The following is a 25316-nucleotide window of genomic DNA, read 5'->3' as shown; positions in this document are numbered from 1 at the left end:
TAGTGTCACACCAACAATTGGTGTGAGAGGATATATTGTTAATAAAAATAAAAGCAACAAGTTACCGTTCACACCAACTTTGTTCAGTTCTCTGAGCCAGTTTTCTGTTTCCGTTATTCTCAATGTAAAACCGAATCTATTTTATATCCAAAATAGGCACAAAACTTGCAACTTCCCGAAAGTTGTTTTCAGTTAATGGCCAATTGCTTCAATGTCTTCATCAAATTGGTGTCAATTTTTGTGTCAGGTTTCAATCTATTCAGTAAGTTCAATATTAAATTTATATACTCAAGCTAAATTACTACTTAACATAAGATTCAGAATTATAACATTGTGCAAAAGGGAGAACAAAACTTTGTTCATATCTCGTATTTTGCAGATCATTGGCTGTAGTTTTGAAACACCGATTGATCCTTGGTGACAAAGTCCAGGTATAAGATAATAATAAGAGAGAGAAGGGAATGATAGAGTGCACTGTTTGTACTCTACACCAGAACAACGGGACATATTCAGCTATACACTATAATTAACCAGTTTTTCCTAAAAGAAATGAAAAGGAGAAAAACCTTTAAGGTTCTTTCACCGTATACCGTTGAAGCTTTCACACTAACAAAATTGGAGGCTTTATGTTATGTTATGTAAATCTGGCGAAGCAAATTTAGTCCGTAACACAGGCAGTGCCTAGTAGACTTGAGCCTTATATAGAATCTTACGTTACGTAGGCTTATTTTACGTTGCGGAAACAAACATAGCGGCAACAAAAGGGAATTGCTGGTTCAGCAAATAATAAGTTTTGAAAATTAATTGAAATATTTTCCTAGAAAGCTATCACACTTGATCAGCGCTTGAACCTCTCTATTTTTAATTTCTGAACAGTTTTCAATGGTGATAGAGATGATTTTAGACGATGATCATGGTGGTCTTCTGAGTTTTTACGTCAGCGGGGTGTGAAACGACTTGTTAAGTGTGAGAGCCTCTATTTGTTTAACCACTTAGCACAGAAAATTAAGCATATACTGTGAGAGCCCCTTTACTCGTCTCAAAAACTACGGAAAAAGTCCCACCGATCGTATTATGCATGACAGCATTTAATTGGATAATGCAGACAACAATGACAGCATTTGCGTTTTCTAGCTCGAGGAATTGACAAATGTAACCCGAACTAAGGAAAGCAAGTGGTTTGCAGAGAAAAATAAGTTCCTGAGCAGAATCAGGTATTTGGAAAGCCAACTTAAGATGAAAACTGATGAAATTACGAGGCTGTCAAAAGAAGAGCACGACGTCAGAAAGGTAATTTTTTTTGCATTAATTTGTCATTTTTACAGCAAGAAATGCCGGACTATCAATTACCTTAGTCCATTTTTCCAATACTGTAATTTATCGTTCTTTTCCCTTGCGAAATGGTATTTTCTTTTCTCACTGCAGATGAGGCTACGAGATTGTCAAAAGAAGAACAAAAATCAGATGTCTAACCTTTTTTTCTCAGCGAAAATAGGCTGGCTATCAGTCGTTAAATGATTTTTATTTAGCTCTTGAAATTATTGTTTTTTTGTATGAAACAGTTGACACATCTTCGCACATTAGGCTAACGATGTATATAGCCGTATTCAGTCTGTGTGTTTTTGTGACCTTTGTTGTGAAACCTATAAATGAAACAGTCTGTCTTTAAAAATATTAAAAAACCCTAGTATACAGAATATTTGCACAAATTTTATTTTCTATTTATTCAAGAACTTTTAATAATTATAATTGATTACTAATATAATTAAGAACTGATTAATCTAAGAACTAATATAATTTAAGAGACACTATAAGAATCTATTACTATTCAAGAACTTTTTAGTTTTGTTAACATGGATTTTTTCCGTTATAATGATCTGAGCAATAATTGCTGTTGGATCCGAGGTTTTGTTTTTATAATGAAGGAAAGTTTAAGATTGTAGACCAGGTTTTACGGATGAAGGATTGCAGATTGCAAAAGGTTGCCCATTAGCCCATCGATCTTGGGCTAAACAAAAGCAAGTCGTCATCGAATGAGATGAGAAGAGGTCTTAGGAAAGTATTTTGAGAAATTATAACTTCATAGGAGGGGACAAAGAGTGAAGCTTTGAACGGATTAGGTGGAGGAGGAGTGTTCAAAGCTATGTTGGCCTTGGGCTGTTTTATTCTGATGTGAATTGTTGTTACTAGTAGTAGTAGTAGTGGTAGTGTTTTGATCTTAAATATCATTTTCAATGCAACAGCTTGGCTAGGTAAAAAACCTCGGGCCATTGTTTAAATCAAGGGCGGGGCCTTGAATGAAATCTAGGCTATAATAAGTAAGACCTGAAGCGCTTTCGACGAACTACAGAACAGATCAGGATAAAAAACAATCGAAAATGAGATAAAAAGTCCATAAAAGAGATCAGAACTCCTAATCTGTGTGGCGTAAACTCGTTCAATTTGGCAGTATGGGTGCTCAACCTGATCTTTATAGGCGGAAGAAGAACATTAACTCGACACACTTGATTGGAAGTGCCTAAGAGCCATTTTTTGCCTCAAGCTTAGCCAAAGAATAAGCATGAGTACCTGATGCAAATATGCAGTGAGAAATAGTCATGATCCACTATCATCAAGAGCAGAAGGCTCAGATGGTTTAGGCACGATAAACGGTGCCTAAGCGAGTATCTGACCCCCCGGCTCCTCGAATTTTAGCCCCCTCGTCATTGGAAGAATAAGCAAGGAGACCAAACTAAATGCTGACATCCTAAAATAAAGAAAAAACCTCGAATCTTTAGGTGGATTCCAGGAGCAAAGACGCAAATGGGACAGATCGTGTTTGGAAATCATCCGGTCCCGAAAAAAGACCGAAGGCAGGGATATAATGCGGTCTAGTGCATTCTTGGTGCAGATTTGGGTTGAACAGCCTGTGTCTCGTCTCAAGCATTAGTAGTAGTTTGACCACAGAGGTATTTCTAGATTATTATTCAACATAAGTGTTTGTCAAGACTTTGCATTGAGGCGTAAAACTTAAAAAACCAGGGAGTTGGTATTGATAAAAACAAAATAAGTTAAGCTTACTCGAAATTTGTCCCGTGAAAATGATTCTAGTGTTAATTTTTTAGGGGTAAAACTTTCAATCTAGGGAAGTATTTATCGCTATATAGATTGGGATGGTGGTAATGAGTTGTAAGCTAAGCTTTACCTTCAATGAGTTCTGACCATCAAGTTTTTTCGAAAGCATCAACTCGTAGCGAAGCTGTAACATTCATCTTCTTCAATCCTCTTTGCTTTCGAGCGTAAGGGTCTGGGTTTGATTTTTGGTTTAGGAAACTCCATAATATTATTTGACTCTTTCATAATCTGCTAAGATTTCATTAGATATCTTTATTGAAAAAAAAGTCACAGGACAGTGGCGACAAGCAAAAAAAACAAAAAATTCATTTGTGGAAATTTTATCAGCACAACTATACTTCCATAAAAAACTTAACATATAATGCCCAATAATATTCAACATCCTTCAGAGCTTTTCTGTTGAATCTTCCAAGTCGCCTTATAGTTATCAGTAAAGTTTTCAATTAAACTTATTAAATAATTAAACTAAACAAACATCATGAAACAAAACGTGAGCCATTGCTGGCGCATAGGGCGTCCAATCGTCATTCAGTTGGTGGGTCTCTTTACTGGGACAAGTAGCAAGCTTGTCGCCTTGCTGCGGTGGGGATCAAAGCCCGCGCCCCGTATTGCTAAACAGAGCGTTAATCCACTCTGCCACAACGAGGGTATACAATAAAGCAATAACATTGCACAAGTAATAAATGATAATATATAATAATTTCGAATACAAAAGTAATATAATAATATATATGCTATATTCAAGCGTTTTCAAGCTTTAAGTCATCTTTTAATTTTTACAAAGATTAGCCGTTTATCAGTGAATGTTTTAAAAACTCATTTTATATTGCTTAGTAGGAAAGGAAGTCCAGTTGATTTAAATAGAAAAATATTTCTTTGTAATAGACCATTGAAACAAGTAGCTGTGGTGAGATACCTTGGTTTCCAGCTTGATCAAAATCTGAATTGGAAAGCATATGGTGATCAGGTGGCAGCTAGGGTATCTAGAGGGCTTGGACTGATTCGGCGTCTGAGAAATCAGTTACCTCGTTCTGCCCTTTTAACTCTTTATCATTCTATTGTCATGCCTTATATTTCTTATGGTTGTGTGATATGGGCTGGTGGATTTTATACAAATTTTAAACGTGTTCAGGTTTTACAAAATAAAGTTATTAGACTACTAGGAAATTATTTCCATGGTGAAAATGATACAATTAATTGTTATAGGAAACTCATGATCTTTAATGTTAGCCAACTTCATGATTATCAACTTGCTATATTTGTATTTCAGAGTATTTATGGTTTGTCCCCTGAAATTTTTCGTCAAATGTTTATAAGGAATTCTTCATACCACAGTTATGAGACTAGAAATATGGATGATTTGGTATATGAGTGTCGCAGGTCTCAGAGGGGAAGTTTTGGTTCCAAGTTTGCTGGACCAATAGTGTGGAATTCTTTACCAATGAGTATAAGGTTATCTGAAAATGTTAGCCAGTTTAAGAGTAGACTGAAGAACCACCTTCTGGGTAGAAATTAAGTAAATAATTTAAATGGGATGGTTTATTGATTGCTTTTTTAAGTATGATTTTTTTTTCTCATCTTATTTTTTGTTTTCCTGTTGTTTTCTTTTTGCCACTTTTTGTTTCATTTCGTTTCATTTTTTTTTGTTAATGTTGTTGGTATTGGTGCCCATTAATGTTTATCAGTCACTTCTAACAAGTCTTTGACTTTCTAAAGTGGCTGATGTGGTTTTTTGTATATTGATGATATGTATAATAAAAAGTGTCTCTCTCTCTCTCTAAAAAACAAAAATGTGTTCATCATTGCAAGTATAATAAAGGTTAAGTATAATTAAGTGCAAGCTAAGCATAAACAAAAATTTTGTTTTATTTTCTTTTAGAAATTGCAATCTAGCTTGAGACCAAGACCAATATATGCCCAAGTAAAGCCTCAATCAGCATCAGTTGAAGTACAGACGGACTCGTTACCCCCACCGTCCTCTCCTTGTAAAGCACAGCCGCCTTCAACCCCAATAGGCAATACCCCTCAGCTAATATCCAACCAGGTCCAAACACCTCAATCTGAAAAGAAAACCAGAGACGGTGGTGATCGTGGAAAATTAGTGGTGCATGAATATGGAACCAAGGAGATCATATTTGAGAGTGGTAACATAAAAACCATTTTTAAGGATGGTACAATGAAAATAGTGTATTTTAACAAAGATGTGAAGATTGTTCAACCAGATGGGACGATCAAGTATATATATACGGCCAAAGGTATAACCCAAACAACGATGAATGATGGAAAAGAAGTTCTGGAGTACCCAGAGTAGGTTTTCTTTTCTTTTACGTATATTTAACATTAGTCAAATATATTTCTACATGATATTTAAAATTGTGCTTTGTAAAAGTGTAAAATATACTTTTAAATAACAAAATTTTAGATTAAAGAAAATTGTAAATCTTAAAATATACTTAAAAAATTATGCTTACAAATATTTTTTGCGGAGAAACTGATTACGGATTGTTTTGGGTACCTGTCTGACTGACCGTATTTCAAACTGTAAATTATATTGTTTAATCCCGCTTTCTACGTAATAATTAGAGAAAAATTGAGATGTCTAGAGCACGCTCTGTGGGTGAAGGATCACAGATTGCCAAAGAGTGTTCTTGTCAGCCAACTATCAATGGCAAAACGAAAAGCATGTTGTCTGTGAATGAGGTGGGGGAGGTCGTGAGGAACTATTTAAGGGAATCCCTGGGAGGATGTTAAGAGGAGGCTTTGAATATATTGAGATGGAGGTGCACTGTGCGCAGCTGTGTTGGCCTCAGTCGGCTGGATACTGCAGGAAGCTGCTAGTAGTAGTGGTAGCAGAACATTTTAAATTTGTATACTGTACGTATAATATTCATGTGTGTTTGAGGATATTTCAATGAAAGGGTAGTCGATTTGCTACTTTCGCTCAAGGGACTATTTCCAGACTAGGATAGAATGGCCAACAGCCTATATTTATTCCAAGCGATTTGACCCTCAATCTTCCATGGCATTCAACTACACTTACTGGCAAGGGTGTATTCAGGATTTTATTTTTTTTTTGGGTGGGGGAATACAAAAAAAGGTTTTACAAACGCATAATAATTTATTGATATGCATTTTCGGGAAAATATTCTGGAAAAATAACCCTAAAGTTAAATTTTACACACATCAAAGTATTATATTTTGCTCCTTTAAGTAATATATGAAACTCATTTGTTTATGCCAGAAGCTTTGTTTTAAGTGTCGGCTCTGTGAAAACAAATTTGACCGCTTTAATTGGAAGTGAAAACTCATGCGACACTGCATATCATAAGAAATAAGTTGGAATTAACTTTCTAATGAAAAGTTGATTGATTGATACGTTTATTTTCAACAATTCACAAAATAATAGAACAATGACATAAATATAGCCATTGGTAGAAGGCCAAATAAATCGTGCAAAGTGGCTCAATTAACCAATTAAATTACATAATCGAGAAAAAAAAAGCAGTCACATGCATAATACTCACAGAGAACCTGCTCTCATCCCAGATCTTGACTGAAAACAAACCCTTTGACCTGACTTTTAAATGATAAAATTGGTCAGAGCCCCTAATGCTGCCCGGATGGTCATTCCAGAGGAGTTCACCCATAGGCTGTTCTCACTGTATTTCTCTTTTCATTTACTAGCTTTTTGGCATTTCTAGTATGATACCAATAATGAAAAGAATTAGAAGAAAAAAACATCCACTAAAAAATGTTGATGCAATATCATTCAAATCATTGGTAGACCAATGTTAAGAACTGGTGATCGTGTACTTAACCTATACTAAAAATTTTTAAAATGGCTATAACAAGTAAGTGTATCATTAATATTAGGACATTCCCCCCAATAGACAGATTGCTTTGATTTAAAGTATATGGATTCTTCTATAATTAACATAAAAATAACTTGCTCAAAGGGCACACCCATATACAAAGGATGGATAATAGTTACCATCAAATCGTACCAAGGATAGATATAGACCTCCATATTCAGTTATGTAGTTTTTGGTGGCACCAGGTGACAAAAAAGTGAAAATATTGTCCTTGTCAGTGAAAAATAAAGTGAGACACATAGCCCAAACAGTTTCAGAAGATGTAGCTTCAGTTCAAATTCAGTTATGTAGTTTTGGTGGCACCAGATGACAAAAAAGTGAAAATATTGTCCTTGTCAGTGAAAAATAAAGTGAGACACATAGCCCAAACAGTTTCAGAAGATGTAGCTTCAGTTCAAATTCAGTTATGTAGTTTTGGTGGCACCAGATGACAAAAAAGTGAAAATATTGTCCTTGTCAGTGAAAAATAAAGTGAGACACATAGCCCAAACAGTTTCAGAAGATGTAGCTTCAGTTCAAATTCAGTTATGTAGTTTTGGTGGCACCAGATGACAAAAAAGTGAAAATATTGTCCTTGTCAGTGAAAAATAAAGTGAGACATATAGCCCAAACAGTTTAAGAAGATGTAGCTTCAGTTCAAATTCAGTTATGTAGTTTTGGTGGCACCAGATGACAAAAAAGTGAAAATATTGTCCTTGTCAGTGAAAAATAAAGTGAGACACATAGCCCAAACAATTTAAGAAGATGTAGCTTCAGTTCAAATTCAGTTATGTAGTTTTGGTGGCACCAGATGACAAAAAAGTGAAAATATTGTCCTTGTCAGTGAAAAATAAAGTGAGACACATAGCCCAAACAGTTTAAGAAGATGTAGCTTCAGTTCAAATTCAGTTATGTAGTTTTAGGTGGCACCAGATGACAAAAAAATGGAAATATTGGCCTTGTCAGTGAAAAATAAAGTGAGACACATAGCCCAAACAGTTTAAGAAGATGTAGCTTCAGTTCAAATTCAGTTATGTAGTTTTAGGTGGCACCAGATGACAAAAAAGTGAAAATATTGGCCTTGTCAGTGAAAAATAAAGTGAGACACATAGCCCAAACAGTTTAAGAAGATGTAGCTTCAGTTCAAATTCAGTTATGTAGTTTTAGGTGGCACCAGATGACAAAAAAAATGGAAATATTGGTCTTGTCAGTGAAAAATAAAGTGAGACACATAGCCCAAACAGTTTCAGAAGATGTAGCTTCAGTTCAAATTCAGTTATGTAGTTTTGGTGGCACCAGATGACAAAAAAGTGAAAATATTGTCCTTGTCAGTGAAAAATAAAGTGAGACACATAGCCCAAACAGTTTAAGAAGATGTAGCTTCAGTTCAAATTCAGTTATGTAGTTTTGGTGGCACCAGATGACAAAAAAGTGAAAATATTGTCCTTGTCAGTGAAAAATAAAGTGAGACACATAGCCCAAACAGTTTAAGAAGATGTAGCTTCAGTTCAAATTCAGTTATGTAGTTTTGGTGGCACCAGATGACAAAAAAGTGAAAATATTGTCCTTGTCAGTGAAAAATAAAGTGAAACACATAGCCCAAACAGTTTCAGAAGATGTAGCTTCAGTTCAAATTCAGTTATGTAGTTTTGGTGGCACCAGATGACAAAAAAGTGAAAATATTGTCCTTGTCAGTGAAAAATAAAGTGAGACACAGCCCAAACAGTTTCAGAAGATGTAGATTCAGTTCAAAAGTGTAGTTGTTGTCTTTGGGGAGAGGTAAATAGTTAATGACTGAATTTTTACTGATTTAATGTAACGTTAAATTTAACTGATGGATCTTGCCTATTTATTTTTACGGTTCAACGTGGTAACAATGCCAAAAATTTGGTACTTTCATAAAAACTATATGTTTCGAAATAAAATTTCGAAAAACACTTTTGTCCGCGAGACAAAAGTGTTTTTATTTGAAGTCCCAAAATTCTTGGGTACTTTTATATCTCAACATTCTTGGAAAAATGTGTTGATACTTGAGGATTTCAGAACGGAAATAAAACTCTACGGGGAAACAACTCATGAAAATCTCCAAGTTATTTCCAAGATCTAATTAAGCTTCCTGTTTTTCTTTCTAATTATCCTGCTATCTTTGATCATTCGCTTCAATTAATTTGGCTACGAATTTAGCACAAGTTTCTTTGATCTGAATTATAACAGCAAGAGAAAACCCAGAAATACTAACTTCAATCAGACATCCTTTTAACGCTATTATAATTGCAAGGAAAATGACAGGGGAAGAATGAATGATTTCGTTCGGAAATTATTTAAATAAACTTTCATGCGTATTTTATTAGTTTAAATGAGGTTTATATACGATATATAGAACTATATTATAATATAAACTATTTAAATGAAAATTGCAGTACAGGCGCGTGCGCACGGAAAATATCTGTAGGAAGAGGTTAAGTATTCTTAGGAGCTTTGTTTTTAAACGTGTAAAACCCAAAAATTTGGTGTTTTTACATTACTACTTACATACATTACATTAGATCAAACAGTTCGTGGTAACGAACTGTAGTAAGGAGCGACCCGGCTCCTTACTTGGAATTTTGATACCAATAGTTACATCAAAAGAATCGCATTTTAATGCTGATTTTAAATATATAAGTTTCATCAAGATTAGTCTTAGCCATCAAAAGTTATGAGCCTGAGAAAATTTGCCTCATTTTAGAAAATAGGGGGGAACACACTCCCTAAAAGTCATACAATCTTAACGAAAATCACACCATCAGATTTAGCCTTTCAGAGCACCTTTTTGAAGAAGGAACTTCTCATGGGTGAAGAGAATTTCAATGAAGGGGGCGCAGGATTTTCTAGCATTATTTGAAAAAACAATGAAAAAATAAATATGAAAAGTTTTTTCTACTGAAAGTAAGGAGCACTATTAAAACCTAAAACGAACAAAATTTATTACGCATATGAGGGGTTTACCTCCTCGTAATACCTCACTATTTACGCTAAAGTATTTTTAGTAATTTCAAATATTTATTCTACGGGCTTTGTGATTCAGAGGTCATTCTTAAGGAATCGGGACAAAATTTAAGCTTTAGTGTAAAGAGCGAGGTATCGACGAGGGGTGAGCCCCCTCATATACGCAATAAAAATATACGAATATAGAAGTTCATTACGTAAGTTAATTCGTGAGTTACGTATATTTTTTACTAATGAAAACGTTTGTAAAAAATTAAAAGTTCTAGTTGCCTTTTAAGTAATCAAAAAATTGGAGGGCAGCTAGCCCTCCTCCCTCGCTCCTTTTTTCTCAAAATCTTCGGATTAAAACGATGAGAAAGCTATTTAGCCAAAAAAAAAAATTAATATGCAAATTTCGTTTTAATTATTTATGTGTAGAGAGCCAAGGTCAAAACATGCATTAATTCAAAAACGTCCAGAGATTAAATCAAAAATTTTTTTTAAATGAAAGTAAGGAGCAACATTATAACTTAAAACGAACAGAAATTACTCCGTATATGAAAGGGGCTTTTCCTCCTCAACGCCCCGCTCTTTACGCTAAAGTTTTTTTTTTACTGTTTTAAAAAGTAGAGTTAAGAGAAAGAGTCAAACTTTAGCGTAAAGAGCGAGGCGTTGAGTAGGAAAAGCCCCTTTCATATGCGGAGTAATTTCTGTTCGTTTTAAGTTTTAATGTTGCTCCTTACTTTCGTTAAAAAAAAAAAAAACTTTTCTTCATTATCAGAATACTGTGAAAACGTTTGAATTGTAATAGTATCTATTTAAATCTTTTATTTATTATCTTATTGTTTGAATCCTAATTTTAGAGATAGCATTCGGTCAGTTTGATTTATTAAAAGGTGACCAATTTATGCGTAAATTTTATATGTAATATGTATTTTTTTTGTATTTGTGTGTATTTTGTGAGTATTTTTGTTTTGCCTCAAAGCAAGCAAATTATATACTTAACAGAAAACGAGCGAAAGACTGGGCGCCCTAAACCAGTCTAAAATAACATTAAGAAACTATTTTTTTGTTTGAGGATTTTTTTCTATTGACACTTTAATCTGCCTAAATTGTTAACCTAAATCGCTATTTTCCATTTTTTTAGCTTAATATCCCTTCTGCCCCCTTATAAACTCGCATACTCTTAAAACGACTGTAAAAATAAATAAGAAAGTGAAGATAGACGTCTCTCTGTCAGTATACAAAGATTTAGAAAGTATAGAGGGAGGAATTTTATTTTAAGGTAAGACTTAGTAGGGAGGAGATAAAGTGGGTAGCATCGGAAAGGGAATTTTTTTTTCACCACTTGGAGGTAAGAGAAAACATTTAGGAAGACTAATTTCAAAGGTGGGTCTTTGCTTTTTGCCGAATGTGTGGAGATAATGAGGGTGGTTTAATCAATTTTTAAGGTTTTCACAAGGAGTTAAAAGAGCTAAGGGAGGTGGGTGTTTCTACATATTGTTTAGAAGGAAGAGATGTTCGGATATTATATTAACTGATTGAAATTCATGGGGATAAAGAAGTTGGGAAGGATGGTGGTTTTGGCACATAGAGACCATTTCTTTATTATATGTATTTTGTTTGAATTAAAGGTACATTTTGGTTTTAAATTTAAATTGAAGTGAATTATTGCATTGAACGTGGTCTATAATCTCTTCTAGTGATACTAATTATCATACCCGTATATTAATTAGAAATTAATTTTTTTAAACTAAAAAGTCAATATATTACATTTTAAATGTAATATATTTTCTTTAGAACTTACTAATGATTCCCATACTCAGCTGGGCGAGCTCAACTGCCCGATAGACAACGTTACTGTCCATTAGGGAATCCATGATCTAGAATTTTGACAGGTTAGACATTTGTTCGTTATCCACGGTTGCCAGGTTTGACTTTATTGCATTCCTTTTGTTGTCAACACCTGAAAGTAATGAGTATTAACAAGTTACTTGGGGATACCTGAAAAGTAAGATTGAACTTGTAGCCTAGGAAACTAGCTCTGAGTGAATGTGTCAATAAAAAGTGTGGGCTTTATATTATTAGACTCAAAGTGGGGAAAAAATGAAAATAAATTGATTAAAATATATGGTTTATATACAAGCATTTATGCATAGGATGTATGTGTGTGGATGTATGAGATGTATAGATAACGGGTCAAGACCATTTATACTAAAACAGAAAATAGCGGAACATTTTTGGCTTCATATTTGGAACCCTATATTAAATAAAAAATAGGAAGATGAAAAGCTGAACCAAAGAACTAAAACATCAAAAAACACAAGAAACGAAAAATAAATACAAAAATACGGAAAAAGAATGCAAGAAACGAAAAATGGCAAACAGAAGGAAATAAAAACGAAAAAACTGAAACCGGAATAAGTAATTGACTTATTTTTTAATGCAACCTATATATAAATGCAGTGGTAAAATTAAGTTTATTTCAAATGCCTAGCATTATCACAAAATATATGATACCTTGAATGTCCGAAATCTGGTTAATGTTGACATTTACCGATTCAAGGTTCTTTATTACAATAGCAATAAAAGGCACAATTTTACACATTTTTTTCGTTGGCGGGAAGCAGAGCTCGTATACCAACGAGAAAAAACCAAAACAAAAACAATACATCATACTACTGAAATAAACACAACCATTCTTGCCTTTTTTCTCTCATTAAAGAAATAACATTGACATGCCACTCCAACCTACTGCCATACACAGGTTCATTCGAGACAATACTAACTTAATAATACCAATTATCAGACTCACAGTGGGAAGGGAGTGCAGAAAGATCACATCCAAAAAATCACAAAATAATAAAAACAATAAATACGAGACACCATCCTACATCAAAAAATATGTTTTTATTTTTTAAAGCACTGAATGAGCAACGTTCTGAGACGAGATCTAATGGCAGTAAGTGACAATGTTACATTTAAAGATGCAACAAATTTAGTCCAAATCAAAGGAACCATATGCTGCACTGTAAATCTTGATCTCTAACATTTTGGCAAAGAGATTAGTAGATGACGCCCAGATCGAGTGGAAAGGACATTTTGGGACATAAAGAACACAGGTTCATTTGAAAAAAAATGTTTAGGAAGATTTCCACGGCCGAATTTAACTTTAAACAAAAATATAGACGACTGGACACTAAAACTCACCGGGAGAAATAACATTGACATGCCACTCCAACCTACTGCCATACACAGGCTCATTCGAGACAATACTAACTTAAGAATACCAATTATCAGACTCACAGTGGGAAGGGAGTGCAGAAAGATCACATCCAAAAAATCACAAAATAATAAAAACAATAAATACGAGACACCATCCTACATAAAAAAATATGTTCTTATTTTTTAAAGCACTGAATGAGCAATGTTCTGAGACGAGATCTAACGGCAGTAAGTGACAATGTTACATTTAAAGATGCAACAAATTTAGTCCAAATCAAAGGAACCATATACTGCACTGTAAATCTTGATCTCTAACATTTTGGCAAAGGGATTAGTAGATGACGCCCAGATCGAGTGGAAAGGGACATTTTGGGACATAAAGAACACAGGTTCATTTTATATATATAAAAAAAAAAAATGTTTAGGAAGATTTCCACGGCCGAATTTAACTTTAAACAAAAATATAGACGACTGGACACTAAAACTCACCGGGAGAATATCCACAGTATTAAATCGATTCTGTAATTGATTTATTTGACAAAAGGGAAGGAGACGGTAGAAATAACTTAAGGACACGAGGAGCCTTATTCCGTATAAGTGGAATAAGATCAGACTGAAACGTATTTAGATAAACCAATCTCGCATAATCAAAATGACATTGTACTTAATTAAAATAAAGTGACTTAAGTGCTGAGTAAGGAATTACATGTTTTAGTCGGTTCATTATATCAATGTGATGCTTTCGCACGAACAGCATTGATGTGATCCTTCCATGAACGATTCGGTTTCGGTTTGCTATTTGGTTGTTATTCATTTTCTATAGTGCTCTAAGGTCTTTTATAAAAGTAAGTAGAAATAGGTTTTAAGCAACAACTGATCAAGACTCGAGATATTTTCAAGTGACAAATTACATTGGAAATACGAGAAAGTATAGGTATAGTTGTAAACAGTCTTATACATGAAGGAAATGAAGTCACTCTCCTTGAGTTTGTGCATGTTTCCCTGCAACTATATTAGGCAGCGCAATAGCGCTGCCTAAGTAAAGAGTGATGTGGGCACAATATTTCTTTTTTTTAAATCAGGGCAAATCGTATCGAAGGAGTTTATTCAATTGAAAATTGAAAGGGCCATTGCCGTTTTTAATGGTCGAAAGTGATTGGAGGGCAACTAACTCCCTTTCACGCCAATCATTTCACCAAACACATCCAATCAAAATTTTGAGATAGCCATTTTGTTCAACATAGTTGAAACATCCGGAAGTTCTGCCTTGAGGATGATAGTCCCCTCCCTCCCTCCCGGAGCCCTCAGGGCAAGGGCTGTAAGCTATGCCCTAGGGGGCATGTAAGTTATATGTATATATAGCAGAGGTGATAGTATAAACTTCGGAAGGGGCTCATTGGACTGGCTATGAGAAGCTCCAGTGCCCTTTTTAAGATTAGGAATGATCGAAGAGTGGATTCCCCCCCCCACACACCTCGCATTTTCTCGAAATGTTTCTGATAGAAATTATGAGATGTCCATTTATTGTCGTAGAAACTTTGGAAAGAGCTCATTCCATTAGAAACCGAAAGTTTTTAGAGATGGTGGTCGTATAATCTTCGGAGGGGGCTCATTGAATTGGTAATCAGAAGTTCTAGTACCTTGGATTCAAAGTGATTGGAAGGTGGATACCCCCCACACCTCGGTATTTTCCCGAAATGTATCTAATAAAAATATTGAGATGGCTATTTGTTATCGTAGAAGCTTCAAAAAAGGCTCATTCGATATGAAATCGAAAGGGCCTTTTTTAACAGTCAAAAGTGATTGGAGGGCAACAAGCCCTTTACTCCCGCACGCCCATTAATTCCCAAAACACATCTTATCAAAATTTTGAGATAGCCATTTTGTTCAACATAGTTGAAAGGTCCGGAGATTCTGCCTTGAGGATGACAACCCCCTCCCCCCGGAGCCTTCAGGGCAAGGCTTGTAAGATATGCCCTGGGGGCATATTAGTTATATATAGCAAAGGTGATCGTATAAACTTCGGAGGGGGCTCATAGGACTGTCTATGAAAATTTACAATGCCCCCCCCCACACTCACACCTCATATTTTCCCGAAATGTTTCTGATAGAAATTATGAGATGTCCATTTATCGTCGTAGAAACTTCGGAAAGAACTCATTTGACTAGAAACCGAAAGGGCCATTGCCATTTTTAATGGTCGAAAGTGATTGGAGGGCAACTAACCCCTTCTCCCACACCCACGATTTTCTAAAACACATCCAATAAAAATTTTGAGATAGCTATTTTGTTCCGCGTAGTTAAAAAATCAAGAAATTGGGTTTTGAGGATGACAACCCCCTTCAGCCCTCAGGGCAAGCGTTGTAAGTTATGCCCTAGAGGCATATAAGGTTTTTATAGAGATAGTGGTCGTATCATCTTCGGAGGGGCTCATTGAGCAGGTAATCAGAAGTTCTGGTACCCTAGATTCAAAGTGATTTGAAGGCGGATGCCCTTTTCCCCACGCCTCGTATTTTCCCAAAATATGTCTAATAAAAATTTCGAGATGACCATTTGTTATAGTAGAAGCTTCAAAAAAGGCCCATTCGATTTGAAATCGAAAGGGCCTTTTTAATAGTCAAAAGTGATTGGAGGGCACCAAGCCCCCCTCCCCCCTGCATGCCCATCAATTTCCAAGACACATCTTATCAAAATTTTAAGATAGATGTTTTGTTCAGCGTATTTGAAAGGTCACGAAGTTATGTATTTGAGGATGACACCCCCACAGCCCTCAGAGCAAGGGCTGTAAGTTAAGCTTTGAGGGCATTTGAGGTTTTTATGGAAAAGGTGATCGCATAAACTTCGAAGGGGGCTTATTGGATTGGAAATCAGATGTTCTAGTTTGCTTTTTAAGAGTCAAAGTGACCAGGGGCGCCCGCCCTCCATACGTCTTATTTTCGACAAATATATTATGGAACGGGTACTAGTATAAATTTTGGATCGGATGGAGCTCATTTGATTGGAAGTCGGAAGTTTTAGTGCCCTTTTTAAGAGTCAAACGTGAATGGATGGTGATTAGGCCCCCCCTCCAAGCCTATCTTTCCCTAAAACATATCCAATCGAAGTATTAAGAGAGCTATTTTGTTTAACCTTGTCTGAAAGATCCAGTAGTTATGTCTTTGGGGCTGTCAACCTATCACAGTCCTCAGGACAAGGGCTGTAAGTTTGGCAAATCTTTCACTTTTACACATAGTATATGCTATTGAGAAAGCTATGCATGCTTGAACTTTACTTTCCAAGAAGACGTCGGTATTCAGGTGAGCCTTTCAGAGAATGTTGAGGGGAGTATTGAATTTTAAACAAAATACGTTATGTGTATAAGGATTGTCAAAAGGGTGCAACACAGGAATAACTGAGTACACGTCAAAATGGTGTAAGAGCAATATCTTAGGAACAGTTTGGTGTGTGAAGTTGAAACTAACAGGGCTTGTTCTGACGGATGTTGAACTAATTAAAGGAAAATATTTGCGTCCTTCAGCTACTGGTTCTATTCATACTGCTGCTACGGTTACTATTTTTACTACTTCCATTGACCTTTTGACCTTTTGAGCACTCAGAGTAAAATTGCTGTTACAAAATGCTTATTCGATGCCATTGGGGGCTCCTGGGGCAAAAATTCCATAAGAGAGGGATGGTTTTCTTCCAATCAGTTTTGTCCTTTTTTAAAGACACTAGAATTTACGATTCTCAACCAAATGAGCCCCCTACAAAGTTGCTCTCTGAGATCTCTTTTATACGAAGTGGGCGGGAAAAGTCTATATCAAAGTCAACGCTACTTCGTGTTTGTTAAGTTGTTTTTTACTATTTACTACTGCTGCCACTAAAGCTTAAGCTACTTCAATTAATTCTACTGCTATAACTACTGCTGCTGCTATTACAACTAAGGATATCAAGGCAAAAATTTGGGATATATAGAAACTGTATGGAGCTAATTCGAAACACACTGCCACACAGGTTGTCAACAGGACGCATCAGAAATGCTTCTGGAATGGTTGATGGTATTTATTAAGCTGAAAAATGCAGCGTGTGTCGAAGGGGATGCTGAAGGAACCAAAGGTGCTATGCGCATGCTGCTACAACTATTGCTACTGCGCAAGCTAAGGGTATTAAGGTGAAGCTTCTAAGGAATATTTTGGCGGATGTTGAACTAAATCAAAACAAAATATGAGCATGAGGTCTTTCAGAAAGTTGACAAAGCAATATCTGAAGAACTACTTATCTGATTAATTTAGACCTTTAAGGTTGAGTTTTAGGGGATTTTCAACTAGCCAGAAGGTATTATATGCATACTACCACTTTCAAAATTACCACCACTGTTACTGTAACTAATGACGCTAAGGGTGTCAAGATAAAACATTTAGGGAACGTTTAGGAGTATCAGTTAAACGAAAAAAAATTCTATGCATCCAGGTTTACAAAAGACTATATAAGCAATATCGTAGGCAGCACAAGAGTAAAAAGAGATTGGAGGGCAAGTAGCCCATTCATCAAGCCCATTCATTTTTGAAATGCATCCAGTCAAAATTTTGAGACAGCAATTTTGTTCAACATAGTAGAATGGTCCAGCAACTATGTCTTTACGGATATTGGGCATGTCAATCCCCCAAAATCATGCAATTGACCTATTAAGCTTTAAAATTAAATGTCGCTTTAAAATAAATCAAAAGGCATTGCTTTTATGGTTGCCAATAAGACACCTCAGCAATGTATCGAGAACGACTGGGGTTATTAAGTTGAAACTGTTAGGGATACTGCTATTACTGCTTCTGCTCTTACAATTAAAATAAATAAAAAGTGTGTAAGTGTATCCAGGTTGTTAAAGAGAATAGATAGAATCTTTTGGAATGATATTAATTTTTGTTTTTCCGGTGAACTTCAGAAGCTATAACATTAAATTAAAAAATAATGTTTGTGTCAGGATCAAAGATTCTTGAAAAAGTTTCTCCAACATACAAATAGCAACCCATACTATTAATTCTTATAGAAAAAACTGAAAAAATATGAAACATTATTTTTGTCGTAAAAAAGACCATGTCAATAAAAACGAACAGAAATTAATTTTAAAAACCTTTTCCATGAAACAAGTTTTTCAAAGAAAAATAAAGAGCTCCATTAAGTCGAGAATGAGCAGAAATAAAGTCAAATAATCTTTCAAGTGTAAAACCACCACAAATCACAATTAATAAATGAATAAAACTAAAGAAGAACAGAACTTACAATAAATAGACGAATCAAACTCAAAAACGAGTAAAAATTAACACGAGTAGGACTGATAACCCAAATGCCTTCTCAGGACTAGAATATAATTTGCGCTGTACTGAAAACAAAATATGTTTTAAATGTTTTTACTTTTCTTACTTTCATAAATAAAAAATTATCAAAACTTTAAGGAATAAATATCAGTGTATGTCAATAAAAGTGACAATCCATGATCCTTTGTTTTCTTGTTTGTATTACATTAATGGGGAGTTAAAATAGTAAAACAACGTCCAAAATCTGTAATTAAATTAACTTTTTCCCAAACAGTGGCTACTAATCGTTTTTAATTTTAAAGATTATGCTTTCAATTTTCACTCTTATCGGTCAATCACAAAGATGACGTTCGAAGCTTGAACATGGCTCAGAGCAACGCGTCACGAATGGGGTGTATTATCTGTGCTGTAGCCGTGCGTAATATTATCCATAAGTGTGCCTGTAATGCGATTAAATAAAAGAAAACAAGTTTTTTTTAACTGAAAGTAAGGAGCGACATTAAAACTTAAAACGCACAGAAATTACTTCGTATATGAAAGAGGCTGCTTCCTCATCAACGCCCCGCTCTTTACGCTAAAGTTTGACTCTTTCTCTCAATTCTTCTTTTTAAAACAGTAAAAAACAGTAAAAAACAGTACGCTGAATAAAATGGCTATCTCAGAATTTTGATCCGTTGACTTTGGGAAAATAATTAGCGTGGGAGGGGGCCTAGGTGCCCTCCAATTTTTTTGGTCACTTAAAAGGGCACTAGAACTTTTCATTTCCGTTAGAATGAGCCCTCTTGCAATATTCTAGGACAACTGGGTCGATACGATCACCCCTGGGGAAAAAAAACAAAAAAACAAATAAACACGCATCCGTGATCTGCCTTCTGGCAAAAAATGCAAAATTCCACATTTTTGTAGATAGGAGCTCGAAACTTCTACAGTAGGGTTCTCTGATACGCTGAATCTGATGGTGTGATTTTCGTTAAGATTCTATGACTTTTAGGGGGCGTTTCCCCCTATTTTCTAAAATAACGTAAATTTTCTCAGGCTCGTAACTTTTGATGGGTAAGACTAAACTTGATGAAACTTATATATTTAAAACCAGCATTAAAATGCAATTCTTTTGATGTAGCTGTTGGTATCAAAATTCCATTCTTTAGAGTTTTGGTTACTATTGAGCCGGGTCGCTCCTTACTACAGTTCGTTACCACGAACTGTTTGCTGTCTCGCGGTCTCGCGAGAGACCGCGAGACAGCATTATTCATGCTGTCTCGCGGTCAGAACGATCAAAGCGAAAGATCAAAGAAATTGTTAAAATTGGAAGAAAGAATGGAAATTTAATTCTATCTTAGACTTAAATTGATGTTTGGATTGGCTACTTTTCAGGGTATTATAGAGTCCACCTGCATCAACGGGTGGTCCAACGAACACGGGAATTGACTGTGGATAAAGTTAAGTTGTTGGGGCTTTTATTCTTCGATGTGGACCAATTATTGTACAAGGCATATTCTTAGGCTGAATTTCCGCCATCTAGTGGCAGATACGATTATATGACAATGGTGTCGACGGGAATGAGACATCCGCACCACCATCATTATGGAGAATGCCACTGAATACCTTTGTCGCAAAGGCAGTTCAACGCAAGCCCCTCCTTGCATAAAAAAACGTGTTGGGTCAGACAAATTCTACCTTAATACCGTCAAAACCGACTTTTGCTTTCATGGCCGTCGATGGGATTCATCTAGTCTTAAAATAGTCCTCAGTAGTCCAGGACTGTATGCAGTAGAATGTGATGACATGATGAGACAAGAGCTGCATGAGGAGCAGCACATCAGCTTGTGGGTTGAATCAAGCACAGGTATCTAAGAACAAATGAGTACGTCACATTGCTCTTGCACCCTGAAATCCAAAGTTGAGTCCATGCCCCACTGAGTGGTGATCTGACTAGTAATAGGTGATATACCGAATTTTTTTTGCGTTGTATATGGTCATCGTCTGTTGAATGTGAGTGCCCTTCAAGGCACTATCAGGGAGGAGGGTTACTGGGTTTTCCCCCTCCCTTGAAATTTTTGGCTGACTCATAAAAATATCGTAAATGGTTTGTTTTTTAAGGTTGTTATTGTAACCCCCTCCCCCCGAAAAAAAATCCCGGATGTTCACTTGGTCCCCTCCTTGAATGGTACTAGCTATACGGTTCAGACAACAATATGGCTGGTTCATAAGAGAAAAAAACGAAGCAGATTGTGATTAAGATTCGTCGTTAGTTTTGATCTTAAAGTACAAACCTTTCTATACATTTTTTTTAATCGTTCAGTACATTTTCACTGGAAAAATGGCGGTTTCGGCAAATTTTCACTTATATTGCGACGCAACTTTAAACCAGACATCTTGCTGGTAACACTGCATTCGCGTAGGAAAATATTGAGGGTCAGTTTGATGTTTGACCTTTTAGAGTGGAGTTTGTCACTGGCTTCTTAATTAAGTTTACTTATTTAGTGTTCGATGACTAAAGGATAAAGGACAAATATAATCCAGAGCCATTGATAGCGCGTAGGCCGTTGTTATTTGTTGACGTTTTAGTTCTTGGGTCTCTTACAAGGTCAGGTAGCAAACCTATTGTTCAATCTTGAGTTAGCTGGGGTTGAACTCCCGGCTCGTGTATTGCCAAGCAGAAATTGCTCAACTGGGGTACCATGGGCACAATGACTTAAACAGTTGCATATCTTTGTAGACATTAATCTTTATTTTTAGCAATGTTTACGTGACTATGTAGTAAAGAGTGTAGCAGGCGTTTGACACAAAACAAAATAAGTTCTCCAACAACAGTGGCTAAGTATGATAAAAATATGAAGTGTAGGACATTGATAAAACCAGAAGACTATAGTTATGACTATGTTAATATTTTAGGGGACATCTGGAAACCAGGTTTCCGTCAGGGAAGAAGGAAGTGAAATTTCCCGGTGGATGTTTCGCTGTTTTTCATAATGATGGCTCTGAAGAAAGAGAGTGGCCTAACGGAACTAAGTTGTGGCGGGATTCTAAAGGGAGCCAGATGATGCAAATGCCAAATGGTGACAGAGAAACCAGAACACCAACCTGCAAGGTAAGTCTGGTGCTCATACTTAAGAGTTAGTCAAGAAGATCTTTATTGTAATAACGAGAAGCCCCTTTTATTAAAAAAATGAGGACACAATGATATAAATGGTAAAAGTATAGCAAATAAAATATGTAAAATGTAAATAAACAAATTAATAAGCTGAAAGGAATAAATAGATTTTTGTGTTATAGTCGAGCCCCTGAATATTGTTTAGGAAGCATTTTACCCTTACCCAATTAGCTTAAAAATGCTCTGTATAAGCAAATACTCTTCACCCAAGTCCCCCACGAGGCTCCATGACTAGGAGGGACGAGAAAGAAATAAACTACTAACAAAAAACAGAAAGATGATTCTATAAAGTAAAATTAGACCCTTAACGCAAAGGCAAAAAGAGCTTACATATAAGCTTTGTAAAAAAAAAGCTTTTATGAAAAAAGCTAAAAGCAAAGGCAAATATATATATATATATATATATATATATATATATATATATATATATATATATATATATATATATATATATATATATATATATATATATATATATATATATATATATATATATATATATATATATATATATATATATATATATAATTAAAGCTATTTAAATATGTTAAATAATAATTTATCACTAATGCACTAGTAATTAGTGCAATGCATTAATACTAATACATTAGTAATTCGAATTTGAGGATACATTAGTAGTTAATAAGAATAGTGGATGTAGGGAATATGCAAAAGTTTAATAGCCAAGGTACATGTTTTGTTGCAGTTGAAATACGTTTAAAAGGATAGGAAGAAAGCTTAGAATCCCAAGGAAATTAAAAACCCCTTTTATGGGAGCGGTCAGTTTGGGATCTGAAACCCGGGTGCTTCAAATGCAGAGATTATTTTCCGGAGAATTGTTTAAAGGTGATTTTATTGCCAATATTGAGGATATATTATTGAGGTTAATTTTATTGAGGATAATATTGAAGATAATTGGCTTAAAGGAATTATGCTTTTTGAAACCAAACGAAAAGTAGGACTTCGTAGAGTGGATTTGTAAAAGGCGGAAAATATTTAAAGCAAGTAGGTCTTCATGAGAGGGAGCGAAGAGTCAAGATCTGAACAGAGTGGGTAGAGGAGGAGTATACGTTGCTACGCTGATTTTAGGTGACATGGTGCTGTGACAATTTTTCATTAGTAGTATCGGCTATATTCCTACTATCCCATTTCTGTAGGCATGATTATCAGGCTACTGCACCCTCCCGCCCACCCGCTACCTCATTTTTTTTGTAAATCTGTGGCTTCCATCCTTGCATGCCTTTTTTGTTGTTTCTTTACTATGGCCTTTAATCTATTTATGAATGTTAGGCTTTAATTGCCAGGACTATCATCAGTCTTTTTGATCAATAAATAGTTTTCATATCTTTCTGCTGACCAATCAATTGTCTTCATAGTGTCTGGTTTTTGGGGACAGTTCTGGGGATTTCGATACCCTATTGTTTGTGCCAATATTGACACAGGTTAAATAAACTATGCTTTTTGGAACCAAACGAAAAGTAGGACTTCCTAGAGTGTAGTTGTGAAAGGTGGAAAATATTTAAAAGAAGTAGGTCTTCGTGAGAGGGAGCGAAGAGTCAAGGTCTGGACAGAGTGGGTAGAGGAGGGGTGTGCGTTGCTACGCTGATTTTAGGTGACTTGGCGCTGTGATGATTTTTCAGTAGTAGTGTTGGTTAGACTCCTACTATCCCCTTTCTGCAGGCATGATTATCAGATTGGCCCTTGATACGGTGTTTGTAGCATATGAAATTACTTCTGATCGGGTCGGTTGACTCGGGTCCTCAGCATTATTTGGAAAGAAGATTGGAAAATTTTTCCTGTCAGCGCTTGTTAAGTCGTTTTCTTTGGCGAGAGGTAGTAATTCTTCCCTAATGACTATTTTGGGTATTTAGACTGCTAACATGCGAAATATGATTATGAAATTACGAAATAGGAAGATTGTGAAATATGGGAAATAAGATATGTCATAGAGTTCAGATTTGAAACATGTCAGATTCGACCATCTTACCTTAATCCTTGGCATTGTTGAAACAGGTAGCAAAAAGCCCGTTAAACCCATCAGATTTGTTATGTAGACCTTTAATGCGTTACTAAATAGTGATACACAAATTTTGACAATACTACCGATATATATTCCGCAGAAAACTTACTTAGTTTGCGAAAAAAAAATGATTGTATATCGCTTCTGAAAAAATGACAGCTTCATTAGTGAAAGGTCAAAATGCAGACATTAACTTTGTATTCACAAATTAAGATAAAAACACAGATATTTGTCAACACGTAGCTTTTGTGTCCTAATCAAGTGGACAGGTAAAATACTATTTAAATATAGTTTTTAAAATTTCACAATTTTATCGTCAAGTAAAAACATGCCATAGAGAAATCTATTAATTGTTCAAGCCCAAATTATTTGATACCTCTCCCACTCGCAAATATTTCCAGGTACAAAACAAGTAATCGTTCCAAATGCTGCAACAAAAAGAGCTTTTTTTTACAAACGCTAGAATGTGTAGAGAACAAATATAGTGGGCCTAAAAATATATATTTTAAAAGATTGGGCCCAAAAGAAAAGATTAGGTACGCCTAATTGCAGTATAACTATTAGCCGAGTTGATGGCCATGTAAATGTTGCTATAAAGAGGAGAAGAAATACTTAATATTTTAAACAACTGCTTAATTTCAAATTCTTAAGTCTAGAAATATTTTTTTTTATATATATTGATTCAGGAGAATGTTGCCCTCAGCCAGAAAACCATGAAAAGGTATTGCCATCAGTTTTCATGCTGTATTTCTATTTCTAATATTTGTCATGATTATTTATACAATAGTTTACCTTCAAATTTCTCTGGTATTTTTTCATCTAATTCCCAATTTCATAACTATCCAAACACTCATCGTTCAGGTTTTTCATGTGAATTTCGTCCTACGTCAAGAGCGGGTTTCAGCATCCGTCATACTGGGTCAAAAATTTGGAACTCAATTCCAATATCAGTACGAGAATGTAGCAATAAGCGAGAGTTTTTAAAATTATTAAAAAAAAACTTACAAATCAGTGATGAAAATAATTTTTTCAGAAATAATGAACTTACTATTTATTAAAAAGCTGCAAAATATAATCAAAAAGTTGAAATTTGTCAGAATTATTGGCTGCGAGGATTAAAGGTATGTCGGATTTATATGTAAGTTATGACGGGTTTTCAAATATTTTATTAAATAACAAATTATTAGGTGATTTATGTTTAACATGTTGCGGGAATCTATCTATTTATTTGAAAAACTATTTGGGTACTGAATTGGCATCATAAGTGCCAACCTAAGGTTTTAGAGCCGAACCTATCATCATAACCAACGATATCATCCTAACTTTGCTGATAAATGCATCAGTATAAATTTAAAATGTTATAAAAAGAGGAAGAAGTGCTATTTTATTTAATACTCCCTGATTTTGTGAAAATCCAAACTTTTTTTATATAAAAACATATAAACATTTTTTAGAACATGACTGAGGAGAATAGGTGTTGCAATGCCTAGAGTTTTGGCGCATCTATCCTGTCATTTTATTTGTATTCTGGCCGCACGTTCATTGTCTCTATAAACACCCAATATTTTGTAGTAGTTGCTATTCTCCAGGACAATAGAATACTGTTGCTTTTATCCTTCCCCCAATTTCTTATCTGTCAGCATTCCCTTGGAAATTCGATCTATATGTAGAAAAAAGGAATCTAAGTTGAGGAA

At 35.1% G+C, this 25316-nt stretch overlaps 1 protein-coding gene and 1 long non-coding RNA gene across 2 annotated transcripts in view; one reads left to right on the top strand and one right to left on the bottom strand.

Moving 5' to 3' along the window:
- The first annotated feature begins 1138 nt into the window (after window positions 1–1138).
- LOC136026614 (centromere protein J-like) overlaps window positions 1139–25316 on the top strand; it is a 29208-nt gene continuing 5030 nt past the window's right edge. Inside the window, exons 1-3 of the mRNA XM_065703337.1 lie at window positions 1139–1290; window positions 4994–5421; window positions 21344–21539. Coding sequence (XP_065559409.1) covers window positions 1237–1290; window positions 4994–5421; window positions 21344–21539 — 678 coding nt within the window. The 5' untranslated portion in view covers window positions 1139–1236. The remainder of the gene's footprint in view (window positions 1291–4993; window positions 5422–21343; window positions 21540–25316) is intronic.
- LOC136026615 (uncharacterized) lies at window positions 3744–24471 on the bottom strand. Its single transcript, XR_010617348.1, has 3 exons — window positions 24415–24471; window positions 11740–11898; window positions 3744–5174 (listed from the first exon to the last, which is right to left on the bottom strand). It is a non-coding gene; the product is annotated as an uncharacterized LOC136026615 (long non-coding RNA).

This window comes from Artemia franciscana, chromosome 4 (genome assembly GCF_032884065.1).
Source record: "Artemia franciscana chromosome 4, ASM3288406v1, whole genome shotgun sequence".
NCBI classification, from domain to species: Eukaryota; Metazoa; Arthropoda; class Branchiopoda; order Anostraca; family Artemiidae; genus Artemia; species Artemia franciscana.
This window is presented reverse-complemented; position numbering and strand designations above follow the sequence as displayed.